At 55.7% G+C, this 18,521-nt stretch overlaps 6 protein-coding genes across 6 annotated transcripts; 2 read left to right on the forward strand and 4 right to left on the reverse strand.

Annotated features, from left to right (window-relative positions):
* Nucleotides 1-1,577: 1,577 nt before the first annotated feature.
* Nucleotides 1,578-2,595, forward strand: CHGG_05362 (uncharacterized protein; the record flags this gene model as incomplete). Its single annotated transcript, XM_001221456.1, has 5 exons — nucleotides 1,578-1,671; nucleotides 1,825-1,866; nucleotides 2,042-2,200; nucleotides 2,257-2,357; nucleotides 2,437-2,595. 5 exons carry the CDS (start codon nucleotides 1,578-1,580, stop codon nucleotides 2,593-2,595), a joined length of 555 nt encoding a protein of 184 aa, XP_001221457.1.
* A 612-nt stretch (nucleotides 2,596-3,207) lies between these two features.
* CHGG_05363 (uncharacterized protein) lies at nucleotides 3,208-3,768 on the reverse strand (the record flags this gene model as incomplete). The annotated part of the gene is made up of 1 exon (XM_001221457.1): nucleotides 3,208-3,768. One exon carries the CDS (start codon nucleotides 3,766-3,768, stop codon nucleotides 3,208-3,210), a length of 561 nt encoding a protein of 186 aa, XP_001221458.1.
* A 2,063-nt stretch (nucleotides 3,769-5,831) lies between these two features.
* CHGG_05364 (uncharacterized protein) lies at nucleotides 5,832-7,779 on the forward strand (the record flags this gene model as incomplete). Its single annotated transcript, XM_001221458.1, has 3 exons — nucleotides 5,832-5,965; nucleotides 6,030-6,238; nucleotides 6,308-7,779. 3 exons carry the CDS (start codon nucleotides 5,832-5,834, stop codon nucleotides 7,777-7,779), a joined length of 1,815 nt encoding a protein of 604 aa, XP_001221459.1.
* Nucleotides 7,780-8,472: 693 nt separating this feature from the next.
* CHGG_05365 (uncharacterized protein) lies at nucleotides 8,473-9,738 on the reverse strand (the record flags this gene model as incomplete). Its single annotated transcript, XM_001221459.1, has 2 exons — nucleotides 8,473-9,633; nucleotides 9,691-9,738. The coding sequence occupies 2 exons, from the start codon at nucleotides 9,736-9,738 to the stop codon at nucleotides 8,473-8,475; spliced, it is 1,209 nt and encodes a 402-aa protein (XP_001221460.1).
* Nucleotides 9,739-11,140: 1,402 nt separating this feature from the next.
* CHGG_05366 (uncharacterized protein) lies at nucleotides 11,141-12,361 on the reverse strand (the record flags this gene model as incomplete). Its single annotated transcript, XM_001221460.1, has 1 exon — nucleotides 11,141-12,361. One exon carries the CDS (start codon nucleotides 12,359-12,361, stop codon nucleotides 11,141-11,143), a length of 1,221 nt encoding a protein of 406 aa, XP_001221461.1.
* A 2,129-nt stretch (nucleotides 12,362-14,490) lies between these two features.
* Nucleotides 14,491-15,969, reverse strand: CHGG_05367 (uncharacterized protein; the record flags this gene model as incomplete). Its single annotated transcript, XM_001221461.1, has 3 exons — nucleotides 14,491-15,287; nucleotides 15,339-15,776; nucleotides 15,849-15,969. 3 exons carry the CDS (start codon nucleotides 15,967-15,969, stop codon nucleotides 14,491-14,493), a joined length of 1,356 nt encoding a protein of 451 aa, XP_001221462.1.
* Between the last annotated feature and the right edge of the window lie 2,552 nt (nucleotides 15,970-18,521).

An 18,521-nucleotide genomic window follows, 5' to 3' on the forward strand; every position in this document is an offset into this window, starting at 1 on the left:
GCAAGCGTCCTTCCTTTACATCGTGACCCCGTTCAGCTCGTCGGGCTCCTGCAGCATGTTCAACATGAGCGCGCACCGGGCCCTCCTAGCCCATCTCGAGCTCGATCTGGCGATCCATTCTCGGGCGGCGCAGGACGCCAGCCCTCCGCGGTCTCCCAGCCGGGCATCACCAGCGTGTGCTAGTTCGAGCTCTCCGCCCGGCACAACTAGGGGGTCTGCAGGTAGGAGCCGCTGCCACAGGCGCGCTTTGGAGGATATTTCGAACTCGCTCCTGCCGCCGGCCTGTTACCCTCCCCGTCGGTCGATATTGCCGCGATTTTGGAGGTGGCCGGGACGTAGCAGGAGGGGCGGTTCCCTGTGGCGGAGATGCTCAAGGTGGAGATGGGGGCGCGAATGAGGGTCGGTCGTTGCATGAGCGGAGGCAGTTGGGGTCGTATCGGTCGCGGAGGTCGTCTGATGAGCGGGAGCCGAGTGACCAATTGCGGCGCATGCGTATGTGGCGGATCGGAATGGGTTGTTGGTGGTGGGGAATCATGTGGGGTTCGGGCATCCGTTTGGGAGGGCGCAAAGTTTGAGTTATAGTTTTGTGGTGCATGTGAATGGGGAGGAGGTGGTCATGCGGGAGGGGGAGGATCAGTGGTGGGTGCAGGAGATGTGGTTTCCGCGCGCGGCGGCGGGGAGGGGGGTGGTGGAGAGTAAGATTTGGAGTCCGCAGGGTGTGCATGTGGCGACCGAGTATCAGGATGGGCTGGTACAGGGGATTGGGTTGGGGAAATTGTAGTTTTGGGCGAGGGCCCGGTGAGGGGCGGCGGGGTGGTATGTTATCCCGATGCGGAAGGGGAATGGGTGGATGTTTCGTGTGTTGTTCCTCGATCATAGAGTAATGGTGTGCGACCTACCGCCTGTACAATATAAGAGTGGTTTTCGCAGCGTGCTTTCAACGGAGGACCACCACCTAACTGGGTAGCTCAGCGGTTAGGCGGTGGCCCTCGGCCCACGGCCCACGGGCCAGCTAGTTCACCATCCTCAATATCCCGGCCGTAAGGGGAGGCTCTTGGTTCGAATCATGATGCTACCGTGGGTTCCTCTGGGAGGTATCGGGCCGCCGATAGAGTCCTCCACCGCAGAACAAAACACGCAGCCTGCATTGGCCCGACGGGGCATCACCGGGCTGCAACTGGGCACGAAGTAAACCCCTAGGGGTTTCGTAGCCGGCTACCACCCTTCGACCGGCGAAGGGGGCTAGCCGGTGAGCTTTTGCATTTTGGGCTAAGAACTTGTGGTGATAGGAAACAACAATCTCGATCTTTTAGAAACTGTGACGAAGAATACGAATTATTATAAAGAACAAATAAACAAAACCATATGTTCTCATCGATCTTGTTGTTAAAAGTGGATATCACGTGCCTTGTCACATGCGATCTAGCTCAAAACAGCAAGCACCTGCAGCTCGGCTGCTCTGTGCTTCGGGTTGGGCCAAGCCAAGCAAGTCAGACCATTTCTCAAAACCCGTCGAACCGGCCTCAACCCCTTCCCCAAACCACCCCGACCAATTGACCCGCCACACCACCGACACCATGTTCCTGCAGCGCTCTGCCGTGGCCGTCGCGCGCCGCGCCGCCGTGTCCGCCCCGGCCCTCCGTCGCAGCATCGCCACCACCGCCGTACGCCGTAAGTGTGCTGCCGAAAAAACAAACCCGGGCCAAGCGGGCAGGGGGGGAAGCTCCAAAATGTCGCAGGCCTGTGTCGCCCCGAGCTCCCCCACGCCACCCAATTGAGCCCCGCGATATACCGATGGATGGACTGACCGTCTTGGATACGTAGGCAACGCCGTTCCCGACCAGCCCAAGATCAAGACTCTCAGCGGTAAGGATATCTCTTGTTCGGGGTACATGTTGCGTCATGGGTCGAGGGAGCTTCTGACGTCAGTCGATTGGCGTCGGGGTGGGATGTGATGGGATACGAGGGGGTGGGATGGCAGGATGATCGCGGTGGAAGTCATGGTTGGATTCTACGGGCAGACGGCTGACGACTGTCGCAGAGATCAAGTCGGATGAGGACCTTATCGGCCCCGGCGCCCGCGTCGGCACCGTCCCCACCGACATCGAGCAGGCCACCGGTCTCGAGCGTCTCGAAATCCTCGGAAAGATGGAGGGCGTCGACATCTTCGACATGCGCCCGCTGGACGCCTCGCGCCTCGGTAAGCAAACCGCCATTTCGGGATGTGGGTGCGGGGTTGGCTAACGAGCGGGGCAGGCACACTCCAGAACCCCGTCATGGTCCGCTCCGCTGGCGAGGAGCAGTACGCCGGTTGCACCGGTGTCCCGGCCGACTCCCATAACGTCATCTGGCTGACGGTCAGTGCATCCGGCCCCATTATAGCCTCTCTCCCTCCTCGAGAAGAAGGCGCCGCTAACAGTATACCGCACCCTACAGATGACCCGCGAGCGCCCCGTCGAGCGGTGCCCCGAGTGCGGCAGCGTCTACAAGATGGAGTACGTTGGCCCCGAGGACGATCATCACCACTACCACAACCCCTACGGCCTCGAGGAGCCCAAGACCTTCGCCAACTACGTCAAGCCCGAGTACTGGTAAACAGTGGTGTACTGGACAGAAGCGGCATCGAGATTAGGGGGCTGAAGTGGAACTGGGATTGTAGAATATCCGGACAGCAGATGAGGTTGTATAGAGGATTTTTCTTCTATGTCTCGCCGTTGGTGCAATTTTCGGACCAAAGTCAGGGCATGGCAGATTTGAGTGGATGCTGTGCGCTTCCCCGATGTGCTACCTCGGCTCGGCTCTATTTGCTCGGGAAGAATCCAGGCATCACCTCGCCCAATCCGAAACCCCCCTGGTGAACGGCAAGCATAATTACGCTTACATTTTCGAAGCACTCAAAGTCCGTGTGCTATTTTGAGGGACGTCCCCGGCCCGTCTTATCGGCATGGGCACGCAACTCACTGAGCATATTCGCCACTGTGAGCTTCCTTTTTGGCACCGAGGCGGAGCCATGGAAGCGTTCCTGGTAAAAGTCCAATCCGCGAACCCCCGCATGAGGACCCGGGCCCGGAGGGTAGTTGTTGTAATGCGTCCACACTGGCACCATCATGATTAGGTGTTGTGTGGGCGGCTTGGGGTCACCAATGTCGAGCTCCTTGGTGTCCTGAAGAGTGGGCGTGGTGTGAAGTAAATTGCGTCGACGTGTTCTCAGCCCTCGTCGTCGCCAAAACTGAGCTTGACCTTCTTGGCCTTCTTCTTCGGCTTTGGCTTTGCTACAACGGTGGGGTCCTCCTTTTCCGCCGCAAGGGCGTTGCCTGCCTTTGGCCGACTGCTCTTGTCGCTCTTGCCGTGCTTGTCCTCTGGATCATCCTCCTCAGTCTCGGCGCCAATTATTTTGCCAATCTTCCTCTTTTTGCGCTGGCCGCCAATATCCGCCAGCTTCTCCCCCACCTTCGCGCTCGCCTCCGTAGCTAGTGTACCTTCGCCAGGGCTGGCGTCTTGGGGCTTCTCTGCCGACTCCTTCTCCTTGACGCTGCCATCGGCACCCACCGTGACGTCGACGGCATTGCCCTGGTCGTCGACCACCAGCGGCGCGTCCTCGGCCTCGGCGCTGCCGGATCGCGGTTTGACGGCCCGGCGTCTGCCCGCGAGGATCGGATCGGGACCGTCGCGGTCGGCCCCAGACGGGTTTTCCCCGCGCAGGCGCGCGAGGAAGGGCGGCAGCGTCGTGTTGTACTGTAGGTTCTTGGCCGAGATCTTCTGCGACATGCTGGGTGGTTTGTATGCGGTGGTTGTGGTTGTTTCCCGGTTGTTGGTTTGGCTTCGAGATTGGGATTTCCGAGGGTGTCAGGTGTGCAGGTTCGAGGCAAGCACCCGAGTGGAACGCGGAAGGTGGGCCGCGGTTTTGGCGTGTGTGGTGTAGTACAACGCGTGCTGTGTCCCTGGGTTTAGCTGGGAAGCTTGCCAACCAAGAATTCCTCCTAGTATGGATGGCTGCACCTGCAATTGTTCGCATGTGCATAACTACAGTACGTAGCATTACCTCAGCAGCACATTGACGGTGCAGATGTGAGGAAAATGAAGTGCAACGAAAATCTGGACGGGAAGTGGGGCCGTGTTGACCAGACAGAATGGGGAATGCAAGCCGTTGGGTGGGAGCCCTGGCCGCATGCCTGAGGTTCGAGCCATCTTCCATGGGGCCATCCCTGTGCGTCATTGCAACGGCGCCTTCTCTTAGGGCGACCTTAGTCGAACGCAGACGCACCCTCTACTGTGTAAATCGAACCAGAGATTCACCACCCCCCATCCCTTCTTTCCGTGTCTTACCTATTCCACATCCTCTTCCGAGAATCCGAGTCCCAGGCTGCGGTCTGAGGACCTCGGAAGGACCTCGTCAGCCGTCACTGACAACAGTTCGCCCCGATTCAAGCGGCCGTTTTTCTCGGCCACTCCATCAACTTTTTTTATCCTCATTTTGCGCGTTTTCCGCCAGCCTTCTCAACCACCTCATCGGCCACTTCATCGACACGCTACTCTTGAAGAGCCGCACTGACCGACACAGGCCCAAATCCCTGCATCTCAGGCTTCACCGGTACTAGCGCTCTGGTGTTCTTGTTTTCCTTGTTTTTCCTGTCACGACCGACTACCAATTGCAACCCGTAGCTTCGACAGGGACTTTTGTCTTGAACAAAAGCCCCTAGGCAACAATCCAAATACAGCAACAGGCCAACAAGAAAAAACAAACCACAGTTTTAGGAATATGCGGGGTGAACCGTCATGTCAATCCGCCCGCCCTGTGTGACCGGTTCTATCAGCTTTCTTAGAGTGAGTGTGGCCGACCAACCGGATGAGGCCCCTCACGGTTCACGACTTGGGTTAAGAATTGAAACCAGTCGCAGAAGATGTGACCTGCAGACGGTGCCCTTGTCGAGCAGGGTCTTCCCGGCTCCCTATGTCCCAGCTTGTCGGGTCATTTGTTCGATTCAAAGGGCGGGGAGCCCTGCCCTGGAGCCGCATGTCATTTTTCAATCTCAGATGATGCAGAGATAGCCGGCGATGGGATCCGTCGGCTAGGGCCGAATGCTTCGGCATGTGCCATGCGACCAGGCGCAGCACGTCAACCGGTTTCCGTTGTCCTGCCCCTCTTGTATGGTCGGGCGTCGACAGTCGCGAGAGCGACCAGTCCTGTCAAGCGGCGACCCCCCTTCACAGCCGCGGAACCCCTCCCCGACAGCCCCCAATCGTTGTAACACCTCGACTTGCACCGGCCCTTAGAACCCCAAAATCTAGCGGTGAGCGGACGATGACAGGGGGTTTGGCACAAGGCTACTCGAACGGCTGGAGTAGAGCCTCTCCACCTGTTGGCCTGGTTGATTTCCCGGTCTCGGTTCGGCACCCGAGTCACACAGGCTCCAAATAGCCTCGCCCCTTGAGAAGTTGGTTTGTGTAGTTGGTTTGTGTGTTCCCCCCCGATTGGGTATCGCGTGGCACTGCCTTGCCACGGTGGCTGCAAGTTTCATGGCTTTCCATGGCTTTCAACTCTCACCTCCTTCAAGGCGAGATATCAGGCAGAAGAGGGCTCGGATAGCGGTAGCCGTCATGTTTATGTACCAGATACATTGGCTCGCCGGCTTCCCCATGGTGACTATAAGAATCATAAACCACTCCCGGGCCCGCTCCATAAAACACTCAAGCACTCAAGCACTCATCCCTAGAGTTGTCTGTAGCCTGCCCTTACCTTCAGACACCCTTTCGCGTCTTTCTCGCACTACTCGCCTCTCGTGCTACTCATATCAACCCCTCCAAAGGTGCGCGCTGTATCTCTGAGCATCATGTCGAGTGCGGGTAAGGCCAAACTTGCTTGGGCCCGCCACCGAAAGACGATCACAAAGCTGTGGTCGGAAGATGGCAAGGAACTACCGGAAGTCAGGGAGATAATGGCCAAGGACTATGGCTTTACGGCAAAGTAGGTGTTCTCCCCGCTACTAGGCACTTTATATTTTGGTGTCTTGGGCTGACCGTTTATGAAGCGAGAAGGCGTATAAGAGACAATTCAAAAAATGGGACCTGGACCACAAAAATGTCAAGAGAGAAGAATCAATGGCGATTCTTGGAATTGTCAAGAGACGCAATAAGGCTACGGTCTTCAAGCACTACGGCAAGCTTGTCAGACGGGGGAACGTCCGCCGATTCCTAGGCCGGTACAAGAAAAATCCCGATTTTTCACCCGACGTGCGAGGTATGTTCCGTCAACTAGGTTCCTCGCTTGTTCCCTCTAACAGAATGAGCTGACTCGCGAGCTCAACAGCGGCAACTCCTCCCGGCATCACATACGGAACGCCAGAGCCCGATGATAAGTCAAAGTACATCCTAACGCCAGCGGTCCTAACCCATTCCCGTCACCAAAGATCAAGCAGGGAAGAACAGGCATTGATGGGTAACACCCCCAGATCTCATTCTTTCGATGGAGACGGCAGCTCCCAGAGTGGCACCGCCCCCTGGGAGGCATCCCCTGAGTCGTTCTCCGGGCTCAGTGCTGATTTCTACCCGGGCACTGAACAACCGAGCCAAACCAACATGACTGCTGACCTTCGGAACACGTTATCTGGGCATCAACAACCATATGAATTGCACGCCTTCGCGCAGACCAATGCCAGTTCCGGATTCGCCCGCCGATCATGGGGAGAGCCTACCGAGCCTCCGTCTCATGCGTATCACGCCCCCGGATATGGGAACCCCTGGGTCCCTCATCCACAGCCGCCGCAGCCGCTACAGCAGGCTATGCACTCGCTTAATCCCAGCCCCAATGCCTTGGCCTTCCAGAACCACTGCAGCCCGGGCCTGGACTACGGGGTGATTGGCACTACCCAGTTCAATAATGCAAACCAGGGTCAAACAACCATCGGAATTCCCGAAGCGCCGTCGAGGGACATGCTACTGTATAGCGCCGTTGTCGGCGGCGATGTCAACCGCGCTGGGGCCCTGTTACTGGATGGGGCGGACCCAAATTTTGCGGCCCATGGCGGCGTCACCCCTCTTCACTGCGCGGCCTATCAAAAGAATGTCGACATGGTCAAGCTGCTCATAGGCTATTGTGCTAACTTCGAGGCCAAAACGGAAAACGACCAGTCCATCCTTTTCTTCGCCGTTTCCGGCCAAGGACAATCGGGCTGCATCGACATGCCTGGTTACGGCATTCCGACTCAAATGGGAAATGGCCTTCACACGGATGAGAACGCATTGCGGACCATTGGTGCGCTCTTTGAATGCGCGACTCGTCTTAGGCTTCCGCACAGCAATGTTGATAAATCGGACAAGGATGGTGTGACTCCACTGATGGTCGCCGCTGGAGAGGGCTTTCTAGAGACGGCGGCCATGCTGCTCAGACACGGGGCACAGCCCGGCCAGCAAGACCACGCCAATCACACTGCGCTCAAGTACGCAGCTTTGAATCGCCATCGCGGTATGGTCCGTTTTCTATTGACAGCGGGTCCCGCCGTCTTGTACCCTGAGATCTCCCATATTTTGGAGCTGGCCAGCAAGAACATTACCGGAGGCCGTCTCCGTGGCGGGGGTGGGCGAAGGAGCTCGTGGGAGCGCCGTTATGATTCTGCCGACATGCTCATTGCGGAGGAAATAGTGCGGCAATGCCGGCAGCTCGGCGTGTTGAACCAGCTGCTCAGTCTGGCCAAGCAGAACGGCCAATCTGCCGTCTTCGAGTGCCTGCGGCGTGCCATGGCGCAACCTCGCTCGGCGGGCTCTCGTGCTGCTGAACCTTGAAAGCCCTCGCAGAAAAGAGTCGAGATACCCACCCTCGGATGAAAACTCGTCCTACAGGACACGGCCACGTCTCAGGGCCGCCGAGTAGCCGTGCAGCTTTCCGCGGTGCCACATGAGAAAAAGAAGCCGCCATTCAGTTTCGTTTTTCACTGGTCCCCTATCTTGGTTTAGTGACAAACGAAAAGCAATAATATTGTGACATCCAGGTATGTCATCAACACTTTCCTCACATTACAGCAACCTATTTCGAACAAGGAGAAAAATTGCTAATAACTACCGATCGTTCAGCTCGGCTTTATTTAGGGCTGGGTGGAACAGACTGCAGGACTAGGTGCTAAAAGGTGGTTGGAGACAATTTTGAGGAGCATGATGGATGGATTTCCTTTGTCAAGATTTGATAGATTTCTATGAGTCCGAGTCGCTGAATTTTCAATATGTTATATATCATGCTTGACTGATCCTTTGTGCAACAAGTGTATCGAGGTCAAATAAGGGGTATCATAAAGGTTGTCCACACACTCGTTCCTTGTGTTTCTTTTCGTCAACCAGTTCCATTGTCTTAGGTATCATCTAACTTTTGTGGGAGATACTCATCCAAGGGTTCAACACAGAGTCAACCAGTCATCCCCAAAATACCAGGGCAAACTATCTTTCAGACAACCCCCTACTGTATCACACACCACAACATCGGCCCTACTCATCACCATACTCATGAACAGGATCCGCCACGTGCCACTCCTGCTGCAAAAGCCGCTTTTTCATCCCATCCAGCATATTCAGCGTCCCCACAATCCCATCCACCTCACCCTCCCTCCCAGCCAGCACCGCCGCGCGCCGCGCCTCACGCCCAGCCCTCCACTCCTCCGCCGCCTTCTCATACCTGTGCTTCACGTCCCTATACCGCATCAACTCCCCCAACCGCCGGATCTTCTCCTTGAACCACTCCGCCTGCTCCACCGCCCGCAGCACCACCAACCAATCCCTCTCGTCGTCCAACCCCTCCGGCCATCTCCTCTCATACAACCCCTCGCGCACCAGCGCCCACACCGCCCCATCCATCTTCCTCTCCACCGCCTCCATCGCGCACGCCGTCTGCCTCTCCACGTCCCCCGCAAACGGATACCCCTCGTGCACGCGTCCCCCAAAGCACTTGTACCGGCTGGCCGGGTCCGTCGCCGCGGCGCACAGGTACACCCGCCCGCCGTCCCGCGCCCGCCCGCCCGTCAGGTTCGTCAGCAGCTGCAGGTGCATGCGCGCGAAGTCGGCGATGCTGCGCCCCTGCACCGCGTCGACGAGCGTGTACTCCCCCGCGAAGCAGTACCAGATTTGGGTTTGGAGGAGGTTGGGCGTGTCGTGGTGTGGTTGGTAGAGCGGCTCGAAGAGCCGGTCGAGGATGGTTTCGCTCGCCGAGGGGTCATGGAAGAGGAGCGTGTCCAGCGCGTCTTCGATCATGGTGGGGTGGGGGTTGGCGGTGGTGCGCAGTTCGGGGAAGCTGGTGTTGGGGTTGAAGAGGGCGCGGCGGACGCGGGAGCCGGGGGCGTCTGGGGGAGGTGGGGGCGGGTTGATGGTGGTGAGGAGGGCCGTGTAGGTGTGGTGGACCTGCTGCATGAGGGTGCTTTCGCAGAGCTCGCAGAGGTTGGATGAGGCTTTGTGGATGCGGGAGAGCACCGCGAGCATCTCGAAGCGGAACGTGTGGTAGGCTGGGTCGTAGTCGGTTACGCGGGCTTGGGCCGGGGTGCGAGTGGGCATGGTAGCGGTGGTGGTAGACCGTTGTGGTCTTTGGTTGGTGGGGGGGAAGAAGTCCATGCTGGCGTCGTTGGCGTTGTTGTCCTGGATAGTGCGGTGCGTCACATACTAGGGAAGTGTGGGTAATATGCTGAGAAAGGAAAGAGAGTTTATATGTAACTGTACTATAAGCATAAATGTATTTTCGTCGGGGCCATCTTGTTCATGAAACATTGGATGGACTGAACAATGGGGGGGGGGAGGGGGATGTTTACTTATTGCCTAATTCGGAAATCTTCCAGGGGCAAACAGCACGCCGTGAACAAAGCCTATTGTTTCGTCACAAAGCAAAAGTTGAGGCAACAAGAGCCAAAGGGTTGGCTATGGAGAAAGAGGCGGCTACCACGGATCCGTTTCCATGAAGAACAAGCGTGTGGTTTCTGCCAGGACCTTGAAGGGACTAATCGGCCAGTCTTGACGGGTTTGCTTATGAACTCGCGGCCCCCAGCCCGCATCTCATATCTTCCGCGTCGTAATCCGTAGTTCTTGCTACATAAACGTCTTCATATTACAAAAAGCGCAACCAAAAACCTCGCTGCCATCAGCCTTCGTTGTAGTCGGTACCCGGTACCGGGAAGTGCGCCGGGAGCGCTTCCAGAACTGGTGGGTGCAGCAGGCTGGGGGGGTTCAAATGTCGGTGGCATAATTGTCGATATCCTAGTTTCGGGCACCTCAGTTGGGCTGTTACTGGATGGGGGTGTTGTTAAGGCGGCTTGTTGACCAGACTAGCGGTGCGGAAATCCTCAAGACTTTCAGATAGATGTCAAAGTTGACTTCACTTTTTTCATTTCTCCTTTTTTCCTTTTCTCCTTTTTCTTTACAAAGTTACAAGAAGCCAAACTCTGAAGAAAGATACCTATCTAGGCTCCAATCCGGTCATTCTTCACGCATTGAAACTAAGCCCCCCAGCCTCCCCCCCCCCAACGCTCCCTCCTCCCAACCCAGCCCCTTCCTCTCTCTCCTCGCCGTCCCCCCACGCCACAGATCACGCACATCACACTACATCACAAATAGCCACAACCACCACAACGCCAAAATCACCGCCTCTTTCCCATCACCTGCATCGGCACCACCGTCTTCTATATATAATATCAAGTTGGATATGCTGGGAGACAGGGCCGACCATTTGGGATACTCTGGTGCAAACACGAGAGACCGGATGTCAGTCCGACTCCACATTTCTGCTGGTGAGGCCGCTGGCTTGGTTGCTTGATTCACGATGAAGTGTTTCGCTTTTTGTGTAACATGTGGCTGGGAGTTTACCCTGGGCAGCGCCTAGCATTTGGAAATTCTTGGGTTTGTGGCCGGGGTGGCCGTTTCATATGGATACACTGCTCGCCATGGCCGTGTCCCGTCCGAGTGCCGGCAGTTCTGTTTTGCCATGGTTGCGGTTTTCCTGCCGACCGGGCCGGGTGGCTTGAGGTCGAGGGTCTGGGTTATCTGAGAAGCCCGGTTCACACCTTACCTCTCATCATTTTGAGGTGGGGAGCAGCGCATTTTTACCAATGGATGAGTAAATGGAAGCATGTGGCAAGTTTTCTGCAATTCGTCTCATCTCTGTTTAGGTGACTCTACTCTAATATTTGGAAAATTCCGGCTCCCTGGTGAGAGGTGCATACTGTGAGGCGGCCTCCCCCCCAAACCGCTCCCTCATCCATTGCTGGCAAATCTTATGACAGTCTTCCCACTCGTGCGGTAGCCAGCCATCGAAATTGCCGAAAAAGACGCCCCAGTAGAGTTGTATGGGATTTGGAGGAAGCTTCATGAGCTGGTACGGATGCTTGCCATCGCGAGAGAGCTCGAATACCACAGCTATATTGTAGTCGACAATAACAGGCTGAGGCAGAGGCTGGCTGTTGGGCCCCGATGGCGAAGAGGTTAGCCTAGGCCGTAGAACGACGTTGCGCGAGGCTAGATCCCGCTGGTGGACACCTGCGTGCCACTGTCTCACGGCGCTATCCAACACTGCAGCGAAAATATCGAGACGATCTAGTTCGCTATAGCACGAGAGTAGAGCCGCATCACGGCAAACGTCCCGAATACTGGGGCCCTTGATGTTCTCCATCAGCACTAAGCGGACAGACCGCTGTACCTTCTTTCCCGCGTGGGTGATGGGTAAGGTAAAGGTCCAAGCACCAAAATATTTTGGGGCAGACAATCCCTGACGACCGTTCTTGCGCATTCGCTCGAGATGGTCGAGCGCGGCGGCCTCGTGGGTATAGTGAACGTCAGCATTAAAGGAGACATCTTCAGCCTCGTGTGCCGCAACCGAGCACTCGAAGGAGTAGTAGAGCGGATCGAATATCTTTGCGACAAACCCGTCAGGTTCCTGCGGGCAGGGGCTCGGATCGACAGAGCAAACGACCAGCTGGGCGCCCCGGTCGTCTCTCACGGCGATGGTCTTAAGAATGGTGAGGGTGGCCGTGGCTGGGGGGGACGAGGACAGAGTGTTTTGGCGTTCAAGGGGAGGGCATGCCAAAACAAGCTCAGTCTGCGTGACTGACTTTAGGTTCACGTCACTTCGGCTTTTCCATAGTCCCAGACCATAACGGGGAGTGCCAAATGGTGGAGGAGGGGTGTGAGGCTTGATTTCCACGGCAAAGCCCGCCCGATACGGACACGTTGGCTTCTCGGGATCCGGTGGTGGACTCCAGAAGTGTGGAAAGGGATTGGAAGGCGGGGCAAATGGTCGTGGCGTCATCCCGATGGGTACGGCAGACGAAACCGGTGCATGATTCGGAGACGGCGTCGGTGAGGGCGTCCATGAGGAGTTTGGTGAAGAGTTTGATGAAGGCATCTTGACGACAGAATGCGATGTGGTGCGATGCAATGCGATTCGTGTGAGTGTTCAGGGAAGGTGGGGGGTTGGAAACTGCCTTTCCATTCATTGACTTTTCATTCAGTGTTTGGGTTTGGGATGAAGTGGGGGTTAGGTGGGGGAAGGCAGGGCGTTCCGCGGTAGAAGAAAACAAGAGAATGGCCAATATAAGTGGAAGAGCTCAAATGATAAGAAAAAAAAGGGAGGAAAGTATATTGAATAGATAATAACGTTAGTGATTGATAAGATGAGGAAAAGAAGAAAAGGGAAAAGAAAGAAAAAGAGAGGAGAATATAACCTAGAAATATAGTACTATAAGAAAATAGAAAGAGAAACAAAGTTGGTCTATCATAACTACCTTGCTGCATCTATCTCATTGTCTCCATTACTCAACCACAATGCTAAGGCCGGCCCATTAGGATCGTCCTTAAGGCGTATTGTGATACGCTCGAACGAGAATCCCGAGGAGGCAGGCCCAAGACTCGTTGAATGGGATTATCTCAATCCCGCAGTGACGATGTCGGTCTCCGAGGTTGATAGCGGCCCTGAACTTAGACCTGTAGACCTCGCCGTTGCTTGTCAATAGCGATAATGCCTGGTTCACGGGGTGAAGCAGGTGCAGGGCCGAGGATCGGACAACATCGCCTTCGCTTGCGTGGTACACGCCTCGCCTCGTGATATGATCAAGCTTGGCGAAATGGCATAGGACCATCACGTCCCATGGAAAGATACCATGGCCAAGGGTGTGGAATTCCAGACCGAACATCTCCTCGAGCTCCAGATCGCAAAGGGTTCAGCGTAAAATCTGCAGATATATTCGAGGTCCGCGTCCCCAGAAGATACATGCAAAAGATAATCATGGCCTTCAACTTACAGTGGACTTTGATCAAGCTGCTTGCCATGCATGGGTAGTGGGGCCGAGGCATTATCCCGACCATCCAACGCTGACGAGAAGCCGCCACACAGTTCATCAAGACACCCAGGTTACCGACGAAACCTGTTCACGGATGTTCGGGCTGCTGCTTGTCACTGACTGTGACTCTTGGCGGAAAACGTCTCAAAACGAGATGCACGTTGCTCAAGCCACCGTGACGCTCATAGATATACACATAGTTATTTGACGCAACGAAAGCCGGATAGGCATTAAACATTCTTCATCCATCCCAAGATATCTGACCCTCCCATCTTTTGTTCATCCCAAGATTTGCTGTCCATTCATTCCAACTCGAAGAGTTGCTGTCCTTGCCCTTAGCTTCGCAATACATACACACAACACACTTACACAACGCCAGTCACCTTCCCTCTCACGCATCCTTCCCTGCGCAACAACGAGTCCAATCTCAGGCTCTACACCGCAGCCTCCTTAAAGCTCCAGCCAACCCAACCCAGCTTCCACCTCCAGCTTTCCTCAAAAAACAGACAGTCAACTCCACCAGTCACAGATACTGTATTGTATGTAATTATGTACCAACAACAGCCGTCAGCTACGTACCTACCACCACTAGACCATATCACATAATCAGTCCCATAAACACATTGTATACATATCATACACAAGATCTATTAACAGCAACGAGAAGCAAACCGAAGACTGAGACCATTCGCTACTGTCGCCCCCACCCCTTACCCAGCTTCCACAACGATACCCCGCTACCCAAGCAAGACAGACAGGCAAGACAGAGCATTGGCAAACAAGCGCGCAGCAAGGTACCTACATACGTACATACACAGGCACAGTGCAAAACAATCGAAAAGAAACCAGCGACTCTAGTGTGTGTGTGTGCGTGTGGTATGATATGGTATCAAAGTGAATACAAGAAGCTCCAAAAAAGAAAACAGACATTAGGTAGGTGTTGCGCCAGCTCCCGCTCAAGAAAGGCATACCATACCGCTTCGACCGACCGACCAACCCTCCGATCGACATTAGGCCATTACCCCCAAATAGATCAGACCGAACGAACGCACGTCAGATCAGATCCACCCAGCTAGATCAACTCAACGCAGATAGCAGCATATAGATCGGTTTTAAACATGCACGCACATATGCACCCTCACCCCACATCCCGCATCCAAAACTCACGCACTCACGCACTCACGCACTCACCGCCTCACAGCAAAAGCAGCGCCGCAAACCCAATCACCACCGCAAAAGCACTCCCACCAAGCGTGCGGTCCACCACCCGGACGCCGTTATTCGAGTTGTTGCCGCCGTCGCTCGAGCCCTGCGACCCGCAGTGCTGGGTGAAGCCGGTGGCCTCGCACGCGGGCGCGTCGTTGCTGCCGGAGCCGCCGCCGTTGTTGCCGGTTCCGCTGCCTCCGCCGACCGGGTTGTTGGCGCCGGGGACCTGGCCGGGCGGGTTGACGCCGCCGCCGGGGACGGAGTGGGCGGCGGAGGACTCGGAGGGGTCGCTGGACGAGGTGCCGTCGCCCTTGTTCATGTTGGTGCCCGTGCCGAGGAAGCTCTTGAGGATGTGGGGCTTGTCGCTGTCGACGACCGTGTTGTTGGTGGCGGCGATGTTGTTGTAGTAGTACGACTTGCCCTTGCTGGTGCCCGGTGCCGTGTCCGTCTTGTAGCACTCAACCGAGATCTCGGCGAAGGTGGCAAAGTAGTAGCCAAAGTCCTTGATCTCATCGCTGTTCCAGTCGATGGGTCCGCCAGCCCAGTCGATGGTGCCCTTGGCGTTGGATTCCAGACCACCGGGCCAGATGGAGATCTGCACACGCGACGGGGTCTGCGGGAACGCCCACTGGTTCGAGGTGGCGTTCCATGTCTCGGACCTCTTCTTAGTGCGTCCAAGCTTGCCATCCACGATCCACTTGATTTCGTCGGGAGTCCACTCAATTTCGTAGTCGTGAAATTCGTCGTATGAGTTGCCGTCCAAAGTGATGTTGCCGCCGTTGACGTCTACGTGATGTTAGAACAAGATGCAAGCAGAATACGGGCAGGAGAGCTCACAGTCGGGAATGCCCTGGAAGTAGTAGTTGGTTTGGGAGGTGTGCAGATCCACGCCCACCCACTCGTAGTCGATCTCGTCCTTGACGTCGCTGAATAGAATAAAGGCCGTCACGACGCCGGCACCGCGGGACGTCTTCATTCGTGCCGTGACCTTGCCGTACCACATGTAGGTGGTTGTGGCCAGGACGGTGCCGACCGACTTGGGCGGCATGGTCAGCAGGACGTTACCGTTGTACAGGAGCGGCTCGCCCTGCCCGACCCAGTCCGTCTTGCTCGAGTCGCCGAGGTACTCGCTGATGTCCTTGTACCTGTCGAGGGAATCCATCTTGTAGACCTTATCCTCACACACCGGGGCGGGCACACACGAGTCGAGCGAGAACGACATGCGTGGGTCGCAACCGCCGAGGCAGAAGGCGCCAACGCCGCATTGGTTGTATTCTGCAGGTTGCCGGTGTCAGTGATGTGGTTTTGGTAGGTGAAACAGTGCTCTTGCAGCTCGAGGTTACTCACGAGAACAGCAGGGTGCTTCCTTGGGGCACTTTTTGTCGAGGGAGCACGACGGGGGGTCGACGGCCAACACGGCGGTCGCGCCAAGGAGGGCAGCGCCCAACGAGAGAAGAGCGCGAACCATGGTGACTTGGGATCGAATAGACGTGCAAGTCAAGTTGAAGTTGCGCACTCCGAACTTTCCTCCTAGAGGCTCAACGAATGCTAAGACCGGTTTGATCCACTCTTTCCGGTTGCGGTTTCGTGGTTGATGTGTGTTGGAATGCAAAAAGGCCGGGTCGGTAAAAGAAGCCGGGTTTATTAATAACCAAAATCCCGTTACTTGGCTGCCGTATCGCGTACACTGAATCGGCCGGGAGGTGTCGAATGGGTTCGAGAGGTTGAAACGATGGGGTCGTGTTACTGGTGGGCAGAGCTCACGTTATGCGGTGGTCCCTGCAGCTGCGCGTTTCTCTCCCGATTATTTTTTAAAACGAATGGACAAGCGACCTTATCAGATCCCTCTGAACGAGGCGAAGGATCCTGATAAACGGCCGGCACGGTAAAACGAAGGTTGCTCTCGGGGAGAGTGGGCTCTTGACAAGGCCCTGATGTCGAATGGTCGGGTTTGAAGGAAAGGAGAAGAGAGCACGGAGGAAGCGGCGCGATTGTGAGGGGGGTCAATTTTAGCAGATGGAGCTCTCTCCTTGCTGGGCGCAGGCCGGGGGTGGGGAGCAGCCAATATCCCAAAACGGAAACCACACACCACCAGCACTGGCTCCCGGGGCATTTGGGCCGTTCAAGGACCGTGGTTCTTGGCTAAAATCAGGAAAACGGCTCCCATGCCGAGACGCAGAAGAGTGGGGATGACAACCTCCTTTTCTCGTGTTGCGATCCGCGACTCGACGCCACAGGACCATCAACGCAGAAAGGCTCGTTGCGCCTCAAATCCTCCAGAAGCATTGATGGTTGCCTGTGGTGCGGCTTTCCGTAAGCCATCTGCCACCAAAGATTGCACCGCATAAGTCCTCGGTGCGACAATGTACCAGTTAATGCGGTTTTGTTCGGCACTCACGAAGTTTGCGCTCTTTCCACGGAAAACGAAGCGCCGTCTTTCGGTTTTCAGAGGTTGTTTTCCCCAGATTGCCCAACGGCACGCTTTTCCTTTTTGGGGGCCCACAGGAACATGCGGGGGTTTTTGCTGTTCCAGAACACAGCGACCTCCATCCCTAAGTGGGCCGCTTCGAGATGCCCTCCTTGCATTGGCTCGAGACGGTATCATTTTGCATGACCCCTCTCGTATTCTTGCCATAGGAACTTGACAGGCACGAAACCGTTAACTATCTTTCTGTGGAATGGCATATTCGGTTGGTGATCGTGAACGACAATTGAACATGGACGTCACCGGCAACTCTACCTCCCCGGAGCCCGGATGCGTTCGGCCTCTGCGCTATATTAGAGATTCTCCCTACTTCGGGATGTCTCGGACAAAATATGGCTTACATGGCAGTTAAGTATCTAGTTATGCAAAATCTAGGTTGTTAGACAGAACGATACACTGGGCCAATGCGGACAAGACGGCAAATACTACTAGAAACGGGCTATGGTGTTGGGGAGAAGGACGCAGGGTAGCATCGATTGCAGCCCGCCTGAATTGACTACTCACAACCAAACAGAAACACGCTTCCTAAGATAATGTAGAAGTATTTTCAATTCTTGTCTTGCGACGGGAGGGTTTCATTAACAACCTCTGATGAAACCATACAACAACGACTACCACCGACAAAGCGTAGCCCTTTCATCGCAACCCAGCTATGGCCAGCCTACCAAACCCAGCCGGCTTGACCAAGGGAGTAGCCGACATCCGAATAGACCGTGAACCCAGTCGTCAGAAGGAAAAAAAAACGCCGCCTTCTCGCCAACTGATTCGTCCTTCCCTTGAGTCAGGGAACTCGCTGGAAATCGAACTCCCGGGGACTGTCCCCGAGTGCGAAACCCGCGAACAGAAACCAAATCCAGAGGGGATGGGAAACATGGCCGAGCAGATAGCCTCAACCGAAACCACCCGACATTAAAGTCCATGAGATGAGAAAGTACACAACCCAACGTTAGCTTCCATGAGAGGCCTTTGTCAAGAGAAGCTACGTGGAGGCGCAGCAGCGAATAAACAGCCGTGCTTGATGCCGACAAAGAGGGACGACCACCTCCGGAAGAGGTCCGAACTAATGTACTCGAAACTCGAAGTGCGCTCGCAGCAAAGGTATCGTACGCCATTTGGGAAACCTCGCAAGACGAAGTGACAGGAGCAGGGGCGTTATCTGCCTTTCTGTGCGGGGAACAGATCTAGATAAACTGGTTAGCTTCCATTGCCGGAATTGTGACACGATTCTTAACTCTTTTGCTTACCAGGGAAATGCTCCTTCGCGAATTGTTCGCAGGCCTTGGCCGGCTTGCCGACCTTCTGTCCGATGGTCTTCCACTTGTTATTTTCGTAGTCCTTGATGGCCGAAAACAACGCCGCTTTCTAAGGCACGAGTTAGTTGGTGAGATGGTGTTGGGGGATGAGGGTTGGGTTGGGTTGGGGGGGGGGGGGGGGCGGGGGAACGCCAGATGATACGTACCTCATCTTCGGCAAACTCAGCGTAATGCATGTCCTTGTACCAATGCTTCTTTACACTGCCCTCGGTCCGCGCTGGG

This window comes from Chaetomium globosum, genomic scaffold, assembly GCF_000143365.1.
Source record: "Chaetomium globosum CBS 148.51 scaffold_3 genomic scaffold, whole genome shotgun sequence".
NCBI classification, from domain to species: domain Eukaryota; kingdom Fungi; phylum Ascomycota; class Sordariomycetes; order Sordariales; family Chaetomiaceae; genus Chaetomium; species Chaetomium globosum.